The sequence below is a fragment of the Pseudochaenichthys georgianus genome, chromosome 20 (assembly GCF_902827115.2).
Source record: "Pseudochaenichthys georgianus chromosome 20, fPseGeo1.2, whole genome shotgun sequence".
NCBI classification, from domain to species: Eukaryota; Metazoa; Chordata; class Actinopteri; order Perciformes; family Channichthyidae; genus Pseudochaenichthys; species Pseudochaenichthys georgianus.
Window position 1 is genome coordinate 13,445,150 of NC_047522.1, and position 21,237 is coordinate 13,466,386.

The 21,237-nt window shown below is 44.6% G+C and overlaps 1 protein-coding gene across 1 annotated transcript in view; it reads left to right on the top strand.

Annotated features, from left to right (window-relative positions):
• Positions 1 to 967: 967 nt before the first annotated feature.
• Positions 968 to 21,237, top strand: part of tmtopsb (teleost multiple tissue opsin b) — a 31,210-nt gene continuing 10,940 nt past the window's right edge. The window contains exons 1-2 of the mRNA XM_034108848.1: positions 968 to 1,636; positions 7,862 to 8,190. Of these exons, the coding sequence (XP_033964739.1) occupies positions 1,255 to 1,636; positions 7,862 to 8,190 (711 nt within the window). The 5' untranslated portion in view covers positions 968 to 1,254. The remainder of the gene's footprint in view (positions 1,637 to 7,861; positions 8,191 to 21,237) is intronic.

Here is a 21,237-nt window from a genome sequence, read left to right on the forward strand (position 1 = left end):
TAAAACATCGGTGTGGTCTCCCCCACACGCTTTATGTCCCTCGCCAAATTTGCGATCATGACTGTAATGCAATTGCATGATAGTCTCTAGTTCTTTTTTTATATAAAAAGGTTTATTGCTAAAGGAAACACAAGACAAAATAGCCAGCAAAGCAGAAGAAAGAGAGATGATTACCGAAAATGATGATGAAAAAAAAGATTGGATTTAAAAGATATGAATTTCATTTCTAATATAACTTTTTTTTGTTTCCCATTTCATATATTTCAAGTACAAGATATTTTACTTTTGGGTTTTCATATTTTAACCACTGTAATATGTGTATTGCTGATGATAGGAATTATAAGAATGTTTCTTTTTGATCTTTTCTGGTATCCTCACAAGAGGATAAGTGGGTTTTTATTTAGAGAAATACCAAAAATACTTCACAGATCTGTAAAAGAAGAAGCTATGGCGCATCAACATATGACTATTGTCTTCTGCTCACTTCGCTCTATATATAGCATCTTGAAGTTCTTACTTACTCTGAATGTGGGGTGTCTTGAAATGCATATGGCTTGTAATCTTACTGTTTTCTTTACAATAATTTAAGTTATGTTATGTAGTTTAACATGTATTAAGCATGAGCATATATATCTTCCTCTCTTGACATGATTGTTTGATTTATTTAATTAGCACAGCAGTAGGCCTATAGTGTTTAGAGGGTGGTAGAGAGGGGGGGGGGGGGGTCTTGTTGTAGACAAGACCGTAGCTCATACTGTCCCTTAATATGCAGTTTGTTTATCCCTCGATATATTATTGTGCAATGCTTTCATTGACCGTGATTGTTTGTAGTTTGAGACAATTACACACATACATGCCCACAGACACACACGCGCCACCCCCAACACATCATGTTGAGCTTCCCCCCCCCAAGGACACTGGGTGATAAAAGCTCAGGAGCACTTAGCACTGGTCCGGTGGCCGCACAATAACGCAGGAGCGCACATCTCCGCAACCGGAGCGCACAGCGGATGGGTGGATCCAAGATGACTGCAGCATCTTCTCTCTGAATCCTCATTCATTCGCCTCTTGATAGCTTTACCAACCTCTTCTGTGCTTGTAAAAGGCTGCCTCATGCGTGCTCGGTACAGCTGTGGACTCCCTCGTGCGCCCTCGCTTCTCCATATGGGTTGAGAGTCAGCAGCACCGAGACCGGATGTTCACGTCCCGCGGTGCAAACTTCGGGCTGATGCAAACTTCACGGCTTTGCCCGGTATGATCGTTTGCAACTTGAACCTTAGCTGTGCGCAATCTCCAGGCGGAGGAGCCGGTGGCACGGCAGTGACGGAGGTGTACGAAGAAGTGTCCGGTTCTCTCGCTCCTCCGTCCCTGAGCCCAAAGGGTCACCTGGTAGTGGCGGTGTGCCTCGGCTTCATCGGCATCTTCGGGTTCCTCAATAACTTTCTGGTGCTCACGCTGTTCTGCCGGTACCGGGCTCTGCGCACCCCCATGAACCTCTTGCTGGTGAGCATCTCAGCGAGCGACCTGCTGGTGAGCGTGGTCGGCACCCCGTTCAGCTTCGCAGCCAGCGTGCAGGGGCGATGGCTGATTGGACGCGCTGGGTGCATTTGGTACGGGTTCATCAACGCATTTTTAGGTAAGTAGCTCTTTGCGTTATCTGGCGCATGTGTCACCGGATTAAGTTTTTCAACAACGAGTTTCACCTTTAAATCCGATGTTATTATTACTCTCGCTAGTGCTATGTGATTTATCCGACCGGCCCACATCTTCCGACCGGCCCACTTCAGTACCGGCCCATCGGGATTCGTCCCAAACGTCCCGATGGCCAGTGAACCCAAAACAGTATTAACTCGATTAAAACCCTGCAATTTAATTCTGCAGCTAATTCCAGTCACAATCCTATTAAGGTTGTGTGGCGTCACTACTGGTAATGTTCAGCTGTGCTAAACCTGCAAACTGAATATCCTGCGGAACTTACATTATTATATAATATGCTATTAACGTGTCATAATTCAAAAAAATAATTCCGGATATAACTTTTAATGGGAAAGAAATTGAAGCAGAGGAGATGGACAAATTGTAAAACATAGAACAACGCATTTCTGCTTATATTACATAATCAACCTGATCTCACCAGATTGCGTGACTCCACCACGACTCCTTAACACCACATTGCGTGGTGAAGTCACTAACTTTGTTACATTTACGTGTCGGCACCACGAAAACAACCCCAATGTAAAGTGAATTACCTTGGTCGTGGTGCACACACGCATTTCTACAACGTCCTGCAGTGAGCTTTGTATTCTATAAAACGTTTTTTAAATGTACTTTATAGCTTGTAGTAACTCACGGGAGGCTTCTTTTATTTTATTTGTATTCATAATCATTTGTATTTTTCGTCAGAATGTAGGCCTATTGTGGTGCATTAGTTACCAATTTTTGTTCTAAAAAAACAGTGCATTGTGTGTCACACATTCTGGTGAGATCAGGTTGGACAAAGGAGCCTCATTCACTTTACATTGGGGTTGTTTGCGTGGTGCCGACACGTAAATGTAACAAAGTTAGGACTCCACCACGCAATGTGGTGTTAAGGAGTCGTGGTGGAGTCACGCATTCTGATGAGATCATGTTGTACATAATACATCTGATCTGTTCAGCTCTTGACTCGATCCCTGGAGGTTGTGTCATGTCTCTGAATTTGAAGGACTGTTGACAGGGCTCTTCATCAGTGCTGGGATCAAACCTGTGACCTCTGATTTTCAGGATAATCATTGTAATTACTGCCAAAGCTTGATTAATGTCACCCCATTGCTCAGAAACTAGATCTCTTCTCCTTCTCATCTTTCTCCTTTACATTTGCTGCTCTCTGAAGTGATGTTATTCCTCTTGTATCCTTTTTGTAGTCTTCACACCTGAAGCAAGGTGTTGTTGCTCTTAAATTGGTTGTTTTCTCTTGTGAGTGTGGACTTGCAGCAAGGTATTGTTTGTCCTACTGTAAATGAAGTCTGGACTTCTTGGACTCTGGTGTAGTTACTTACAAATAAGTGGTTTACTGTATGGAGTTTGGCTTGCAGTAACATACCATATTCACACTTTGATATACTGACAGGGTTTTCAATCCTTCAACAACACACTGACATTCACTGTAGAAGGACATGCACAATTGATATCAAGTTTTCAGTATATGGAAAGCCTGCATACTTTCTCATTTCTCTGTGCAAGTTTAGCATAAACAAGTATCAAGCAATAACATGGCGTTGGTGGCGAAGTCCATAGGGACTTGGCTTGGTAACAGTTAGGTCACCAGTTCAAGTCCCGGCAAGTGCTACTGCTCGCTGTGGAAAAATACCTGAATAAGATGCTTTGAATATTTAATTCTTGGCTAGGCTAATCATTTCCTAGCCCACGAGCATGAAATATTCATGTGAGAACTTGGTCAGAATTCCAAAATGTGTTTTGAAAACAAGACGCGGCTTGATTCACATTGTTCTCTGGCTTATTGAGATACTTTAAGCAATCCTAAAAATAATGTAGATGTACACTTGCTAGTCAAGAACACGTAATATGAAGAGAATAGATTGCAGTATATTATGATATGTTCAACACCATGGCCATAACAAAGCTAAATGATAACACGTTTTAAAATCAAGCAACCATAAACGTTACCGGTAATGCATATTTTAATTAATATTTAATAATATTTTTTATATTTTTTTGAATTCAACTTATTTCAAGTTTAAAACCACAATTTCAAGACTTCCCTTGGGGTTGCCCAGCCATTTTACTGATTGATATGGTAATAGGAATTGACAGTCAGTTCAGTCAGTCAGAATGAATACACAGTATTACTTACAGGAGAAAAATAGATTGATCTATTCAGGTTGGCAGGTCTTTTCACAGTATTACAATACTATAATACACAGTATTACTTACAGGAGAAAAATAGATTGATCTATTCAGGTTGGCAGGTCTTTCCTCCCAAACCCCATCCCCTCAGGAAGCCTTTGCCTCCTGTCAGGTCATCATTGTAAATAAGAATTTGTTCTTAATTGATTTTCCTGGATAAATAAAGGTTCTACTACTACTACTACTTAAGTGAAAACAGAACTTCTCTGGCCTCGACCTGCAAGGTGAAATACAGGCATTTTGTTAATTCACTAGTAAGAAACTGTCCATCCCGCTGCTTTGATATCATATAGGCCTAGCTTAGTTCTACAGCAATCCAACCTCATCATGCTGTGTGGAGCAACAGGTGAAGGTATCTAAAAGTAAAAGGAGGATAATATCTAAAAGAAAGAAAGATGTGTGAGTTGTACATCTCAACTGGCATAAATAGAAGCAGGACACATTTAAACAGGAGAAAGAAAGAATACCTGTACTGTATGCAGGACATCTGACAATGCCATTACAGTACATGTGTCATAGTACACTGTCAAATTCTTGTAAAAGTAGCAGGACAGTTCTATTATTTCTCACCCATAAGCTTATTGTGGAGCTACAGCTTTTATGTGACATAAGACATGTTGTACTTGACAAAAAGGCAGCCGCTGCGCTGTGGAAACTAACTTATTCAGACTTAGAAACCTAAAAGGTCATCCTTTTATTTACACAAATTCAAACTCTGGTTTCACTAATTAACTTGTAAATGTGATTATATACAGGGCGTTATATATCTGCAAAAACACTAAAGGTTAACCTGATTACTTAGTCTTTGTTTGCTGATTGTGCATCATCTTGGTAATATTTAGCAAGTTTTTTTGCTTTAATAATAATAATAATAAATTCAATTTATTTAGCGCTTCTCATCTGCCAAGACAAATCCCGAAGCACTTTGCCATCAGTTTGATCTGAAACAAAGAAAGAAGAAAAGAAAACATTGGAAGACAGAGGTTAGATAGAACGTGGGAGAAAGGGGAATAGGGTAATACAGAAGGAGAAAGAGAGGGAGAAAAACCAAGAGGGAGACATTGAGAGATGATTAGCTCCTGTGCTGACTCAGGTGTAGAACATTGGGTCATTGTTTTTACCATAAATTTATTCCACATCACTCTTTATGGTGTAAAGAAAAGTCAGGCCTCAGGTGATAAATCCATTAAAATGCATGTTGGAAAATCAAAGTGGGCTTTGTGTGAATCAAAGCCAATGTCAGGGACTAATAAATACCCCCGAATCCCCACCAGGCTCAGAAGAGAGAGACTGTTCAATCATTACAGGAAATGAATAGAATGAAATTGTTGTTAAAGGTGGGGTAGGTAATTTTGGAGAAACCAGCTCCAGTGTGCTAGAATTTGAAAATACACAGCCGGAACAAATCTGCCACTTCCTTACAGAGCCCCTCCTCCAACACACACGAACGGGCACATGACAATGAGGGCACGAGATAAGTTTGTGCACAGATGGAAGGCTGACAGGCAGGTAGGCCATCCAGTTATTTTAGCCGGGCCACCTAAAATGATTGGTCGTGCTTTTTACAGTACTACGGCTTCCACAGATTAACAGAACAATTTTTGTATTGCTGTACCATTCTGCTGTTCACATATACAGATTTTCATCGTTGGCAAATTAAGATGTTGTAAATTAGCTTAATAACCATTTCCGTCTTATAAAAAAACTTGCTAAATGCTTGTATACAGTATGCTTAAAGGGCCCATGTCATGGCCATTTCTACTGATCATAATCCCATTGTTGTGGTATACTAAAATAGATTCATACTGAGCAATTTTCCAAACTCACATTGGTTTCTCATACAGCATCTCTGTAAAGTATGTGTATTCACCGGTATTCACTCTCTGTCCTAAACGGCTTGTTGGAGCTCCAGGTGTTACCTTTGGTTATCCATTGACCCATTTCTGAGCATTGTCTCCCACTGCTTACCTATCGATAGTCGTTGTTACCATAGAGACCACACCGGGTGGCCGTGGCTCGGGAAAACGAGCGGATTTTCCATTAGTCGGAAGGTTGAGCGGTTTGATACTTGGGAAAGAGAAAGAACCCCAAATTGCTGCCCAAGGCATACTGAAGCCGTCCATGTTTGTGAATGAGCATTAGATAAGATGTAATGCATTTGTACACCTTGGCAGCCCTCCTATCAGTGTAACATGTGTTAAAGGGTAAATGTTGTAAAAGTGCTTTGAGTGGTAAAAGTGGACAAGTAAGGTGCAAAATGAATGCAAGAACATTTACAGACTGCACTCTCTGATGAATAGAGCCTATATACAGCTCTAAAAAAATAAGAGATCACTGCACCATTGTCAGCATTGTCAGTTTCTCTGGTTTTACTATTTATAGGTAGGTGTTTGAGTAAAATTTACATTTTACATTTTATTCTATAAACTACTGACAACATCTGTTTGTGTTGGAATTCAACAGACACTGGAATTGAATGGCTGCCATAGATTGAAGTTTAATACAAACTTGGAGTGGTCTCTTCCTTTTGTGTGTGTGTGTGTGTGTGTGTGTGTGTGTGTGTGTGTGTGTGTGTGTGTGTGTGTGTGTGTGTGTGTGTGTTCACTGCAGTTGCCACTTCTTCTGTTTATAATTCAGTCTTAAAACTCTGATATGTAAGACTTCAAAATGTTCTCACTTTGGTGACTCCCAGTGGTGGTATGTATTGGGCCAATCTCTCTTATGAACTACCTATTCTTCCTGAATATTTTAAAATTAATTGGGGACATTATTTGACTTGTATGTCTTTTTACTCAAGGTTTCTTTGTAACCTTCTGTGATTGTATGTTAATGAAAATATCTCATTGACCAAAAAAAATAGACCTTTGGAGTCTATGTGCTTTATTTAACCAGAGAGCTTTTGTAATGAATTCAAAGGGCTCTTACTCCCACTTCAATCACCTACAAACACACGCACACGCACACATTTCAATTATTCTCAAGACTTTCACCCTCTGTGGTTGCTTTCAACACATATAGTATGCCTGTGACCTGTCCACAACAAACCTGCCACGGTAACAGCCAAACAAATCCTTAATTATGCATAGAGGTTCTGCAATTTTCTGTAATCAAAGTCCTCGTCCCTTGAAGACTCAGTGAAATGGAGGTGAAGTGCCCCCGGTGCACTTTACTCCGTATGTGCTGATTAACACTGATTTAAGACTTCACTTCAGCAACAATTCACTGCAATAAAAGGTTTGTACAGGTGTCTGCCTCTGCTCCCATTCAAATCAGTTACAATGTGAACAGAACACTGAAGGATTAAGCGAGATAAACATTATCTCCCAATTTTTATAACAGTTGATGAAAAAATAACAATTCAGTATAATTAATGTTATATCATGTATAATGTTTGAATATAACTATCTAATTAGAGCTAAGAAAAACGAACAAAAAGTGTTAAGATGATTGATTAAGTCATTTCCCCAGCAAAACGTTTGACGAAGAATTTGCTGAACTTAAAGAACAAATGGCATACTTCTCTAAACACATAGTTGGCCACAAATATCAGTTTTTCAAATGTGGTGACTAATTCTACTTAGCATTTATGTTGTTTTTTTTAATCCAAAATGGATGCTAGGGAGAACTATCTATGCAAATAAAATGAAGGAAAAAAAGTCAACATTAACAAAAAGATTCGGATGAACTGCAAATTGAGGCAAACACATTATTTAGTTTTTCATTTATTTAATCAACATTTCTGTACATTTGCCAGAATTAACCAAGAGGACAGGACAGCTTTTGTAAGTCAACCTGAAGACACATTTCATTTTAAACAAGTAAATACAATCAAATAAAAACATGCAACATACAGTACTGGAAATCTTAATATATCATAAGCTGCCGGAACCCATAAATGGTCCAGAGACAAAATAATATAGACTCAGTTTCTTGTTCTGTTTTACCCCTCTCCCAGGCATTGTCTCCCTGATCTCCTTGGCCGTTCTGTCCTACGAGCGCTACTGCACCATGATAAAGCCCACCATCGCTGACGGCAAAGACTTCCGCCCAGCGCTTGGAGGGATCTTCTTCTCTTGGCTCTACTCTGTGGCCTGGACTGTGCCCCCACTGCTGGGCTGGAGCAGATATGGGCCCGAGGGTCCTGGCACCACCTGCTCAGTAGACTGGAGGACTCAGACGCCAAACAATATCTCGTACATTGTCTGCCTGTTCACCTTCTGCCTGGTCCTGCCCTTCAGCGTTATTCTCTACTCCTACGGCAAGCTGCTGCACGCCATCAGACAGGTGCGAGTATGCAAATGTACTTCTTACAAAGTCCTTTTGTTAAAATATGTTGTATATCTCAGTGGAAGTGAGCCAGTTAATGCACTTCAAGGTAGTTTTGACAACAATAAATGCATTTATGAGTGATTGAAATTCAACCCAGCAGTGCATTCCCTAATATTTGACCTAAGCTGATCTACTTATGTATCAAAAGCCTCTAGCTAGTCTAAATATTTCATTCAGGGCTGTGAAGTTTACAAAATAAATGGAGCCATGTATCAGCTGACCTTTCAATCTGCCATCAGATGTACCGCCTCAACAAAGTTGTCTATTAAAGCTGCTTACACCAGTGAATTATTTCAACATCTGTTTTGAACTGTTGCTGTCTCTTAGAGATGCCCCTGTGAGATTTTTTTGGAGCCTGGCCCAGGCACAGCACTGTTTGTTTGATAAGCATGAGCTGCTTCACTCAGGCTTCACTTTCAGATGGTCATCAGTAGCTGCTTGGCTACCAGATGACGAGTACAGCTAGTCACCTTTGTCATAGTCTGGCTCACCAAATATAAACTGTGTGGTATAAGCCTGCCATGGTCATTTGTGTCAGTACAATACCTTGTTTTTACACTAACTCTTCCCTTTAAAGTTCTGCTCATTGTGTAAATTATTAATTTACACGGCATCTCTGTCTGCAAAGTGTTGCTTTTGTTGAGTTTAGGGTTGTCTTTGTTTGTGGCCATGAACCACACTCTATGAGAGATAGGTGCTGATGTGTTGGTGCTGTTTGCTGAATCATTTAGTGGGAATGCTGACACAGCATTCCCACTATCTGTATATGCACACAATTCTTTATTATTCCGCCGGGTTATTTTGCGCCTCTTCTTCTCCCACATTGAACATCGCAGAAACTACGTTCAAACATCAAAACTTTCAGCTCGGTCGGGAAACGATGGCTATTACTTTTATCATTCATAACTTTTAAACCTGCCATAATTCCCAAACGCTACATTCCTGAGACATAATTTGCCATGCCAAACGTAGGAAAACATCTCGTATCTTGAAAGATAAAAAAAAATTAAGCAAAATAATTAAACAAAATGCCTCGAGGGCATGAAGTGACAAAAACATTTAACATGTCTCCATTAAACCCCATTGTAAGTTCAGTCTCCCCACCACAGCAGCCGCACACCTTTAGTTAATCTGCCAAAAAGGCCACATTATTAACCCGAAAGTACACAAAAAGCACACTTCAGATGCTCAAGTTCCTTGACATGCTTCACGCTTTGAAATTTCACCAATATCTGTTACAGTTCTTCAACAAAACGTTCACATGTAAGTGGTTTATCTCTCATTCAGAACAATGAAAATGCTCTCCTCTCAATGATCACCATGGACATCTTTGATCTCTGGACACGTCTTTAGCTCAAATATAAACACCTGTGTCATGGAACGCGATGATGTCATAACTCCAATTGATATCATTAGAGCAGCAGACTAACGGCCCCAACACACGGCGGCGTGCTCTGCTCGTCCACGATCGCCAAGCTCTCCTCCACCTCAGACCCTCACTGGAGTTTATATTCCTGCCCAAACCTACATCTGGCAACCCCCCCCCCCCCCCCCCCTCTACCGTCGGATATTCCCACCTACCTGCGCCGGTTGCCCTGCATCCTGCCTCGCTGAAAGCGCTTTAGACGACGGGGAAATCATGGTGGTGCACTGGTCCTTCAAAAAGCATACCTGACGGCTTCTTTTGGGACTCATCCACGCCTCGGATGTCATGGCCCTCCCGCTGCACGCCATGTGAGGGATCGATGGATTCGCCCTGTCTTTCCGGAGCTGCGGCCTCTGCTGGGCCCGCTGACAGCTCCTCCTGCCCGACTGACTGCTCCCGGCCCGCGCGGCGTTCAACATGCACATCTTCGTCAGCTGAGACGCACTACACCTTCGGCAAGCCCCGGAGCGAAAACTTTGCATGGCTTTGCTAAATGCTAGGCCGATAGCAAACAAAACGTTCCTGCTAAATGACTTCTTCACCTCTCGTGAACTGGATTTTATGTTTCTGACGGAGACCTGGGTCAACGCTGGCGAGTATACACCGTTCTCTGAACTTCTTCCTCCTGACTGTACATTCTTCAGCTCCCCCCGTACCACCGGCCATGGTGGGGGCATAGCATCAGTGTTTAGAGATAGCCCCAATGCCGATTGCTTCACCCTGTAATAGCTACGCTAGCTTTGAGTTGCAGCTTTTTGAACTGAGCCTCGCCTATACTCTGCGCAGTCGTTTTTCGTCCGCCAAAGTGCAATAAGGATTTCATAAATGACTTTTCTGACTTTCTGTCCGGGATCATGGTGAAACTGAAATATGATCGTGTTTTGATCTCCGGAGACTTCAATGTCCATGTGTGTTGCGAGTCCAAACCTCTGGTTAGGGACTATTTAAATCTCCTTGATTCTTTTGGTCTTGTTCAGTCCGTGGCTGGCCCAACACACGAAAAAGGACACACTTTGGACTTAGTACCGTTTATCGTTTGGACTGTCTGTATCTGTGGATGAAATCTGTGCAGCAACGCGTATCTCAGACCATTTACCGGTTCTGTTTACAACCTCGATCCCTTCCGCAGGAGTCGAATCACGTGCCCCTGCGTGTCGTCTGCGTTTGATTAACCCCTTGATTCCCTCACAGTTTTATGATGTTTTTAATGCTTCTCCGATCTGTAAATTAGAGGTGAACTGTGCTTTTAGTGCTGATGAGCTTATCTCCATGTTTGACTCGACATGTACCCTAATACTGGATTCTGTTGCTCCTTTTACGCTTAGACGCACCAAAGTTCTCTCAGAGCCGTGGCTCAATGACTGTACTCGTGCTCTCAGACGCGCTTGCAGGTGTGCAGAGAGAAAATGGAAAAAGGATAAACTCCATGTCTCCCTAGAAATCCTTCGTGCTTGCCTTTCCGACTACCAGATGGCAGCCAAAACAGAGCATATTTCTCTGTTAATCTCCAAAAACAGCCATAAACCTCATGTTATTTTTAATGTCCTCAACTCTATTATTAATCCCTGTGATGTTTCTTCAATTGTGCCATTGACTACTCTCTGTGATAAGTTTCTTACATTTTTTATTGAAAAAGTATCTGCTCTTAAGCTAGCCCACACTAATGCTACCCCAGATCCTGCTCATTTTCTGTGCCCTGCTGTCCTCGACCACTTTGAGCATGTATCCTTCTCTTCTCTCTCGGATGTAGTCAAGCACCTGCGGCTGACAAACTGCACCTCAGACAGCATTCCCTCTCGCCTTCTCAGAGATGTTTTTGAATCAGTTGGAGCAAGTATTTTATTACTTATAAACACCTCTCTTAGCTCAGGATGTGTCCCAGCTGCCTTCAAACATGCCGTGATCAAGCCACTACTTAAAAATAAAAATCTCGACCCCTCCATTCTCACAGATTTTAGGCCCCTCTCCCAGCTACCTTTGTTATCAAAAGTCCTGGAGCGAGTAGTCTACGCCCAGCTGCAGTCTTTCTTCACCACGCATGGAATCCATGAAAAGTTTCAGTCTGGCTTCAAACCCATGCACAGCACCAGGCTTGGAATTTCGTCATTTTAGGGGCAAGGCCATTTGGCCTTTGGTGTCACACATTTTTTCAGGGCGCAAAAAGACCCAATAAACACGGACATACGATGATATAAAGTTAATACAGATATATTTCAGAATATGAATAATGGAATTTTAATATCTTCGCCATATTTTATCATTTTACGAAACGGAAAATACTGGAAACTGTAGATTCTGCTCAACAGGATGTATTTACCAGGGAGGGGGTGAGGTAATCAGGTAAACGGAGTGATACGAAACGAGACGAAAAGAGACGAAGAGGGACAGCGGGAACCGAAGAGAGACGGCGGGAAATGGAGAGAGACGAAGATATATGAAGACAGGCGGCGGGAGGCGGCGGGAGGCGGCGGGAGGCGAAGAGAGACGAAGAGAGACGAAGAGAGACGGCGGGAGACTGCGATTGAAGTAAAGTGACAGACAAACATTGAGAATTTAGATATAGTTAGATAGATTTAGAGTATTGAAGATTCAACTATGATGAAGAGAACTCTGAACGTGAGTCAAGCTTTAAGCTTGTTTTTTGACATGGAGGAGGAGGAACCTGTGATGTTGCCCTCTGTGTCGTAGTTGACAGAAACCGCTTTGAAGCGTGGCACAGATAAAGACAGAAAAAACTGATTTTTGTACATAATGTGTATATATATATATATATATATATATATATTTGTATTATATTTATAATAACACTTTTGCCTTATCAGAATGAAATCCCATGCTACCTCAATCAAACTTTCACATTATCATAGTGACATCCCATGTATATATTTCCAGCTTTTAAATGGTTTCGTTGTGTATGTTTGTGTTACCTATATGAAAAATAATATCTTTTTCAAAATCTGTTTTTACGTTTTTTTTGTGATTTTGGGTCCAAAATGTTCATATAGTAGAAGATCACTGCTCTAAACAAAGTCAAAAATCCTACAGCCAAACGAAATAAATATAATTAATTATGATGAATACATTAAGTCTTGTTCATTGTTTTTCACTTTTATTAAATGTTTGATATTTCCGGTGGAAATGGTGGACTATCAGACATTCAAAATGCAGCATATTGTCACTCTTACACACATATATTCTCCTTTTACATACATACATTTTCACTCTTACACACATATATTCTCCTTTTACATACTTACATTTTCACTCTCACACACGTATATATTTACACTCACACATTCTGTCACAATTCACATGTTAGGTCACGTTTGTAGTTTTGTCTGTGTTGGTGTTTTTCTTGTCTTTGGGTTTCCTGTCTTATTGTGTTAAGTGTTCACCCCCGTTTCCTGCCTGTCTGCTTTCTGTCTGTTTCCCTCCCTGATTACCCGATTGTGTTCACCTGTTGTCCTTGTGTTTCTCCTCCCCTGCCCGGCTGTTTCTCGTTGTCATGATTACCCCTTCTTGTATTTAGTCTTGTCTCTGTCTGTGTTCAGTGTTGGGTCATTGTTTGTTGGTGACGGAGGTCACCGGAGAGTGTTCTGTTCTGTATTTGTCATTTATCCTTTATCCTTGAAATAAAGGGTTTCTCAAAAGTTATCTGCATTTGGGTCCTGCTTCCTTCACTCATCCGTGACAGAATGACCCAACCCAAAATGGACCCAGCAGACGATCCTTTTGAGGTGGAGCTGCAACAGTTTTCTTTTCCTTTGGAATGTTGCCACGATTGGTGGAAGGAAGCGTCCAGTGTTCGGCTGAAGGAGGCCGCCCTGGTAGAGGCGCACCGGTTGGCGATGGAGAAGCCCGACTTGGTGGAATTCTTACCTGACTGGATGTTGGACTTCCTCTGGAGGTGTGATTTCCAGCCTGCTGACTACAGACGTCTCGGAGTGGTCCGTCTGGGGTCAACCCATGCTTCTGTCCCAGTTCCTGCTCCTATTCATGAGTCTTATGCTGGAACTCGTCAGGCTTATGGAGGCCCACGGAGCATTCAGGCTGCTGCTAAGAGGAGTCGTCGCAAGGCCAGACAAGGAGCCCGGGCCCCAGCAGCCATGGTCCCAGTACAGGCGCCAGCAGCCATGGTTCCAGCCTCAGTCCTGGTCCCAGCAGCCACGGTTCCGGTCCCAGCAGCCACGGTTTCGGCCCCAGCAGCCACGGTTTCGGCCCCAGCAGCCACGGTTCCAGTCCCGGCCCCAGCAGCCATGGTTCCTGCCCCAGTGCAGGCTCCCGCAGCCATGTTTCCGGCTCCGGGTCCGCCCCACACAGTCATGATCCGGGCTCCAGAGCTGGATCATACAGCCATGTTTCCGGCTCCAGGGCCGGCCCCAGCGGCTATGGTCCCGGCTCCGGGAGCGCCCTATACGGCCGTGTTTCCGGCGTCGAAGCTGGAGCTTATAGACAGGATTCTGGCTTCAGCAGCCATGTTTCTGGCTTCAATTCCGGTCCCTGCAGCCAGGGTTTCGGCCCCAGTTCTGGTCCCAGCAGCCATGGTCCCGACCCCAGCTGCCTTGGTTCCAGACCCGGATCTGGTCCCGGCTGCCACGGTCCCATCTCGGGTTCCCTCCTCTGGTTCCTCCTCGAGTCCCCTCTCTAGTTTCCATCTCGAGTTCCCTCTCGAGTTCCCTTCTCTAGTGACTCTTCTTGTCCCTCCTCTAGTCTCTCCTCTAGTCCCCTCTTTAGTCTCTGTTCGAGTCCCCTCTCTGTTTCCATCTCGAGTCCCCTCTCGAGTTCCCTCCTTTAGTCCCTCCTTTAGGCCCTCCTCTAGTCCCTCCTCGAATCCCCTCTCTAGTTCCCCTCTCGAGTTCCCTTCTCTAGTTACTCCTCTAGTCCCTCCTCTAGTTTCTCCTCTAGTCCCCTCTGTAGTCCCTTCTCGAGTCCCCTCTCTGTTTCCATCTCCAGTTCCCTCTCGAGTTCCCTCCTTTAGTCCCTCCTCTAGTCCCTCCTCGAGTCCCCTCTCTAGTTTCCCTCTCGAGTTCCCTTCTCTAGTTACTCATCTAGTCCCTCCTCTAGTCTCTCCTCTAGTCCCCTCTTTAGTCTCTGTTCGAGTCCCCTCTCTGATTCCATCTCAAGTTCCCTCTCCAGTTCCCCCTCGAGTCCCCTCTCGAGTTCCCTCCTTTAGTCCCTCCTTTAGGCCCTCTAGTCCCTCCTCGAGTCCCCTCTCTAGTTCCCCTCTCGAGTTCCCTTCCCTAGTTACTCCTCTAGTCCCCTCTGGGGTCCCTTCTCGAGTTCCCTCTCTGTTTCCATCTCGAGTCCCCTCTCCAGTTCCCCCTCGAGTCCCCTCTCGAGTTCCCTCTCGAGGTCCCTCCTCTGGTCCCTCCTCGAGTCCCCTCTTTAGTTCCCCTCTCAAATCCCCTCTCGTGTTCCCTTCTCTAGTCCCCTCTGGAGTCCCCTCTCCAGTCTCCTCTCGAGTCCCCTCTCAAGTCTCCGCTCGAGTTCCCTCTCCATTCCCTATTCAAGCCCCTACGCAAGTGTCGTTGGAGGTCCCGCCGTCTACTCCCCTGCCGGGGGTCCTGCCAACCCTGTGTCCTGTGTCGTTGGAGGTCCCGCCATCTGCTCCCCTGCCGGGGGTCCTGCCAGCTCTGTGTCCTGTGCCGTTGGAGGTCCCGCCGTCTACTCCCCTGCCGGGGGTCCTGCCAACCCTGTGTCCTGTGCCGTTGGAGGTCCCGCCGTCTACTCCCCTGCCGGGGGTCCTGCCAACCCTGTGTCCTGTGCCGTTGGAGGTCCCGCCGTCTACTCCCCTGCCGGGGGTCCTGCCAGCCCTGTGTCCTGTGTCGTTGGAGGTCCCGCCGTCTACTCCCCTGCCGGGGGTCCTGCCAACCCTTTCTCCTGTCCCGTTGGAGGTCCCGCAGAATACTCTTCTGCTGGGGGTCCTGCCAACCCTTTCTCCTGTCCCGTTGGAGGTCCCGCCGTCTACTCCCCTGCCGGGGGTCCTGCCAGCTCTGTGTCCTGTGCCGTTGGAGGTCCCGCCGTCTACTCCCCTGCCGGGGGTCCTGCCAACCCTGTGTCGTTGGAGGTCCCGCCGTCTACTCCCCTGCCGGGGGTCCTGCCAACCTTTTCTCCTGTCCCGTTGGAGGTCCCGCAGAAGACTCTTCTGCCGGGGGTCCTGCCAACCCTATATCCCGTGCCGTTGGAGGTTCTACCGGGGGCCCTGCCAGCCCCATGTCCATCACCGGTCTCGCCGGGGTTCCTGCCAACTCCTGGTCCTTTTCCGTGGGGGATCCTGCCGAAGCCTGTCCGACCGGCTCCGGTTTCTGTCCGGCCGACACCGGGTCCTGCCCGATCTCCGGAACTGGCCCATCAGCGCTTTCCTGCCCGGCCTACTGATCCTGTCCGGTCGACACCGGCTCGAGCCCGGCCCCCTGAGAGCCGCGGTCTTCGCCCTCGAGCCCGGCCCCCTGAGAGCCGCGGTCTTCGCCCTCGAGCCCGGCCCCCTGAGAGCCGTGGTCTTCGCCCTCGAGCCCGGCCCCCTGAGAGCCGCGGTCTTCGCCCTCGTGCCCGGCCCCCTGAGAGCTGCGGTCTTCGCCCTCGGGCCCGACCCCCTGACTCTTCCTGCCGTTGCCTTCGCCCTCGGACCCGGGTCCCTGACTCTTCCTGCCGCTGCCTTCGGTCCTCCATGGTCCCCACCTTGGACTCTGTTTTGACCCCGGGCCGTCCGCCCGAGACCCCTTCCTGGTTCTCTGCCTTGTCCCCGGGCAGTCCGCCCGAATCCCCCTTTTTGGACTGTACCTTGCCCCCCGGCCGTCCGCCCGAGACCCCTTCCTGGTCCTCCGCTGTGTTCCTGGGCTGTCAGCCCAAGACCCGTCCTCCGGACCCCCTCCGCCCACCCTGCTTGGGGTTTTGGACTTTTTTTTTTTTTTTTTTAGGGACGTCTGGAATCCGTCCCTTGAGGGGGGGGTTCTGTCACAATTCACATGTTAGGTCACGTTTGTAGTTTTGTCTGTGTTGGTGTTTTTCTTGTCTTTGGGTTTCCTGTCTTATTGTGTTAAGTGTTCACCCCCGTTTCCTGCCTGTCTGCTTTCTGTCTGATTCCCTCCCTGATTACCCGATTGTGTTCACCTGTTGTCCTTGTGTTTCTCCTCCCCTGCCCGGCTGTTTCTCGTTGTCATGATTACCCCTTCTTGTATTTAGTCTTGTCTCTGTCTGTGTTCAGTGTTGGGTCATTGTTTGTTGGTGACGGAGTTCACCGGAGAGTGTTCTGTTCTGTATTTGTCATTTATCCTTTATCCTTGAAATAAAGGGTTTCTCAAAAGTTATCTGCATTTGGGTCCTGCTTCCTTCACTCATCCGTGACACATTCATACATTTTGCTCTCATATTATCATATTTCAATGCACACATTCATATATTGTCACTCACACATTCATGCATTTTGTTCTCATATTCATATAATGTAATGCTCATATTTATATATTTTGCTCTCATGCGAAATCTACTAAAACAAAGTATGTCATGGTGGTCAGCTGTTACACAAAAGTGTATCTTAAGGGCTGTAAATATAATAAGCCTGTTGTCAATTTTAGACACAGGCTTATTATATTTACAGCCCTTAATAACATTCATTTTCTGGACTCAATGTGTGTCTTGGCCGTTTTCTTTGTTCCAAGCAAACGAGTGCTTTTTGTTTTGAAATCACTTCCGCGAGTTTCGCGGGCCTCCCCCCTCGCTCCACTGACCATTAGACCATTTAGTAAGGTAAAAAGCAAAAGGGCAAAAACGCCTCTCAGACGCTCTTCCGTTTACTTTTTTAATAAAGAAAAACAAATGGTCCGTAGATACACGGACTCATATAGCCTATGTATGTATACTGTAAGGAGAATGTATGTGCGTGAGAGGACCATTATGAATTACGGCATAGAAATATGCAAACACAAACCTACAGACTGGGGGATGGGAGATCACAGGAGTGGGGGGGGGGAGAGCTGTGGAATGTGACCCTTGGGAGAATTCCTCCACACATTCCGATGGCCAATTCGTTTTAAACAAAGAGTTCGCAACACAGGACAGCATAGGCAACATGGGGGGTGGGGGCTGGTGAACGGTCTGGTTAATGTTTGTAAACACAATCCCCAGGATGTGTCCTAATCAAACCAAAAGAGAAAATGCAGATATCATTCTCTCTCTCGACTCGCTGGTATCTCGAGCTGAGCGCTCATTGGTGTTCTGCTCACAGGCTGGGCTGCTGTGTATATCTAGTGTATTCATACTGTACCCCTCCTTACTGTTTATTCATCATTCAACCATTTACACCTTCCTTTTTTCCCGTCAAGAGGTTGAAAAAGATTGAGTTTCCAATTGGTTCCCAAATCTGAACATTGACCAGTGGCATAAGATCAGGAGCCGGGTAAATGAGAGACTGTGAGCCCCCGAAAAACAGATCCCGAAATAGCTCGTCCTGGTTTCCGCAGCTGATTATACAGTATGGTGTCTGTTATGTCAGTTATTTTAAATAAAACGTTGAAAACTGAACTTGAAAATTGTTTCCTCTTTTTATTTTATTTGCAGAAATGTAAAGTGATCTACCTAAGTTCTATTCATATTCTTGACGGGAAGAGCCGTGTAAATGGGTGGCCATATATGCATTTGAAATGCAATATAAATCACACAGTTATTATACAATAGGCTATAAAAGCACCATCGATAACCATTACCTTTATCCAATTCAAACTTTGGATGGGAAAAAAGGAAGGTGTACATGGTTGGGCTATACTGTAGGCCTACCATGTTTGTACCACATACAAAGGCCATTCAAGCTCTTCTGGAAATGTTCACATCAGGCCAGAGTCCTGCATCGGGTGACCCGCAAAAAAGGTGATTCGCGGGTGGTATTTTTTCAAACGCTTTTTTCCGGGTTCGGTTCTGGGTAAAACAAAGATGATGCGGGTCGGGTCGCGGGTATTGCATAATAAATATATTAAAATAATAATAATTTAGTTTAATGTTTAAATCCTCAGACTTCTCCCCCGCGGGACCGTGCATAATCATAACCTCTGCAGCGCATCAATCAGCTGCTGAGCTCCCCACATTCGAAATGGCTGAGGTGAAGCTCTCTAATGGAGAATTCAGCATTTTCAATAACACTTCCTCAAGAGCGAAATCCAACGTCTGGGAGGCTTTTGGTGTCATCCTAGATGGAGAAAATAACCAACATCCCACGCTTTTTTAGACAAATATGCAACTGCATGTGTTAATAATTGCACGTTTTCACTACTCATATATAGGCTAGGCTATGCGGGTTTGGGTCGGGTTGCGGATCTTGTGCCGACGGGTCGGGTCGGGTTGCGGAACTAATTGGCAATATGTGCGGGTAGCGGGGCGGGTTCGGTATTGCACGTCGCGGAAGCGGGTCTTGAAAATCAGACCCGTGCAGGACTCTGCATCAGGCACCTTCAAGTTAAACAATACTACAGTAAACAATTAACACAGTAGGCCTAAATTATGTGGATTAAACCACATTTATTTTGTTAAAAATAAACGAAATATCATTTTGTTTGAATGATTAAATGTCATCAGGCACCTTCAAGTTAATCAAGGTGCACACTTTAATGTGCCGCCACCTCCGGACTCGGCTTGACTCGGTTTAAAGAATGCACAAATGTGTTTAATCGTTTATGTCAGATATGTACTAAGTAGCCTAAATACATTTGTTCCTGCTCAAGATTAGATTCAACTTTATTGTTATTGCACATATTGCAGGTACTGAGACAACGAAATGCAGTTTAGCTTCTAACTAGGTGCAACAAGCAGCGAAAAGTAATGTGCACAATACTACAGTAAACAATTAACACAGTAAATGATGTGGATTAAACCACATTTATTTCGTTAAAAAGAAACGAAATATGATTTTGTTTGAATGATTAAATGTAGGGTGAATTGCCCTAATGTGGGACATTTTTGCATTTCAGACTTCGGGAATATATTGCGATATGAAGCCGATACAATAAATCAAAATCCGGTACCATTCCGAAATCCCCATTAATATTAGACACTAATAATACAGTAAACTATTAACACTGTACATATTATTGTTTGCCCATCGGTAGTGAGACCCGTGCTGCATTTTCCTCCGGTCAGATGTGATATAAAAACAAAGCGATTATTTTTGTTGTTGTAAACTGTTGTTGCATTCATTTCAACTCGCGAACATATGATACATTAAATGATCGTGAGGATGATGATTGAAAATCGTTTGTTTGAGCCTGGATGCATTTCCTGATCTAAAAACATAGCGATGGTTTTGTACTTACGCCAACGTGAATTAAACATTATTTTGTTAAATAAAAACATGGTGATGTTTAGTAAATGATTACATGTCTCTTATTTAGCACATAATATGATCCTATCCGTGACATATGGATCTTAACAAATATCCGCTATATCAGATACCTGTAGATCAGCTGTTTATTTCACATGAGTTCCAGTGTGGCAGCTTTCCACGGCTCCCCCTGGTGGATCCATGATCCATTGCAGCTGGTTTCATTATAATTAAATGTATTTATCAAGGGGGCGTTTCAAGTCATGCGGGGGGGTTTTCCTTTTCAGCAGGGGCCCACCCCGTGCCGATCACGGACCCGCACGGGTAGGCGTCTGAAATGAAGCGCTACATCTGTAACTGTCACGTTTGAAGGGACGAAATCGTGACATCTTCACGTCTCCCAGCATGGTAAATCGTCACATGTTCACGTCTTGCCGTGATACCGGGTTGTTTATAACACCAGTGCAGTCAAGGAGGGGGCAGATAGTGTGCTGGAGAGGCTGTGGATCTGTGAGGGCCAATCACCATCATGTGTTTTGGGAATGCCCTGGGATTGTTCACTATTGGGACTCAATAAGAGATGGAATGGAAAGAGTTTTAAGCATTGAGATTTACCTTTTACTTTCAAGTACTGTACATGGGTAAGATGCCAAAACAGCTTCCTGGTTTCTCTAAAATGTACATGTTTAAAGTAATACTAGTCGCCAGTAAAAAAGCCATAACGAAAGAATTGTTAAGCCAAGTACCACCTACTCTAGCAGACTGGTTTAATGTGATGCACGACATTTTTGCTATGGAAAAATTTACATTTGCACGCTCATGAACTGTTCGACCGTGCCTCGCAGCAGGGTTACTGTGCGGAGCGCATACATGATGCCATCGTGGTCGCGGACGGATTAAAAAAATTAAACCTAAATGGCTATCGAATTATGCTTTGGCGGCCGTTAATATACCTGGGCGGCCCGCCCAATTAAAGTCTATGTGTGGGAAACCCTGCTATCTTACCAGTTATTATGCAATTCGCAAATATCTCTCTCTCTCTTTTCTATCTCTCTCTTTCTCTCTTTTCTCTCTCTTCTCTTTTTTTTCACTCTCTCTCTCTCTCTCTCTCTCTCTCTCTATGTTGGTGCGTCTTTTTTCAAATGATCCGGTGCTCCTTTTTTGGCGGGGATGCGCATGCGCACCAGTTATCTGCAGCCCTGTCTATAACTGTTGATTTTTTTATGTAAATAAAAAAAAAAAAAAAAAATGTACTACACAACTAACTTAC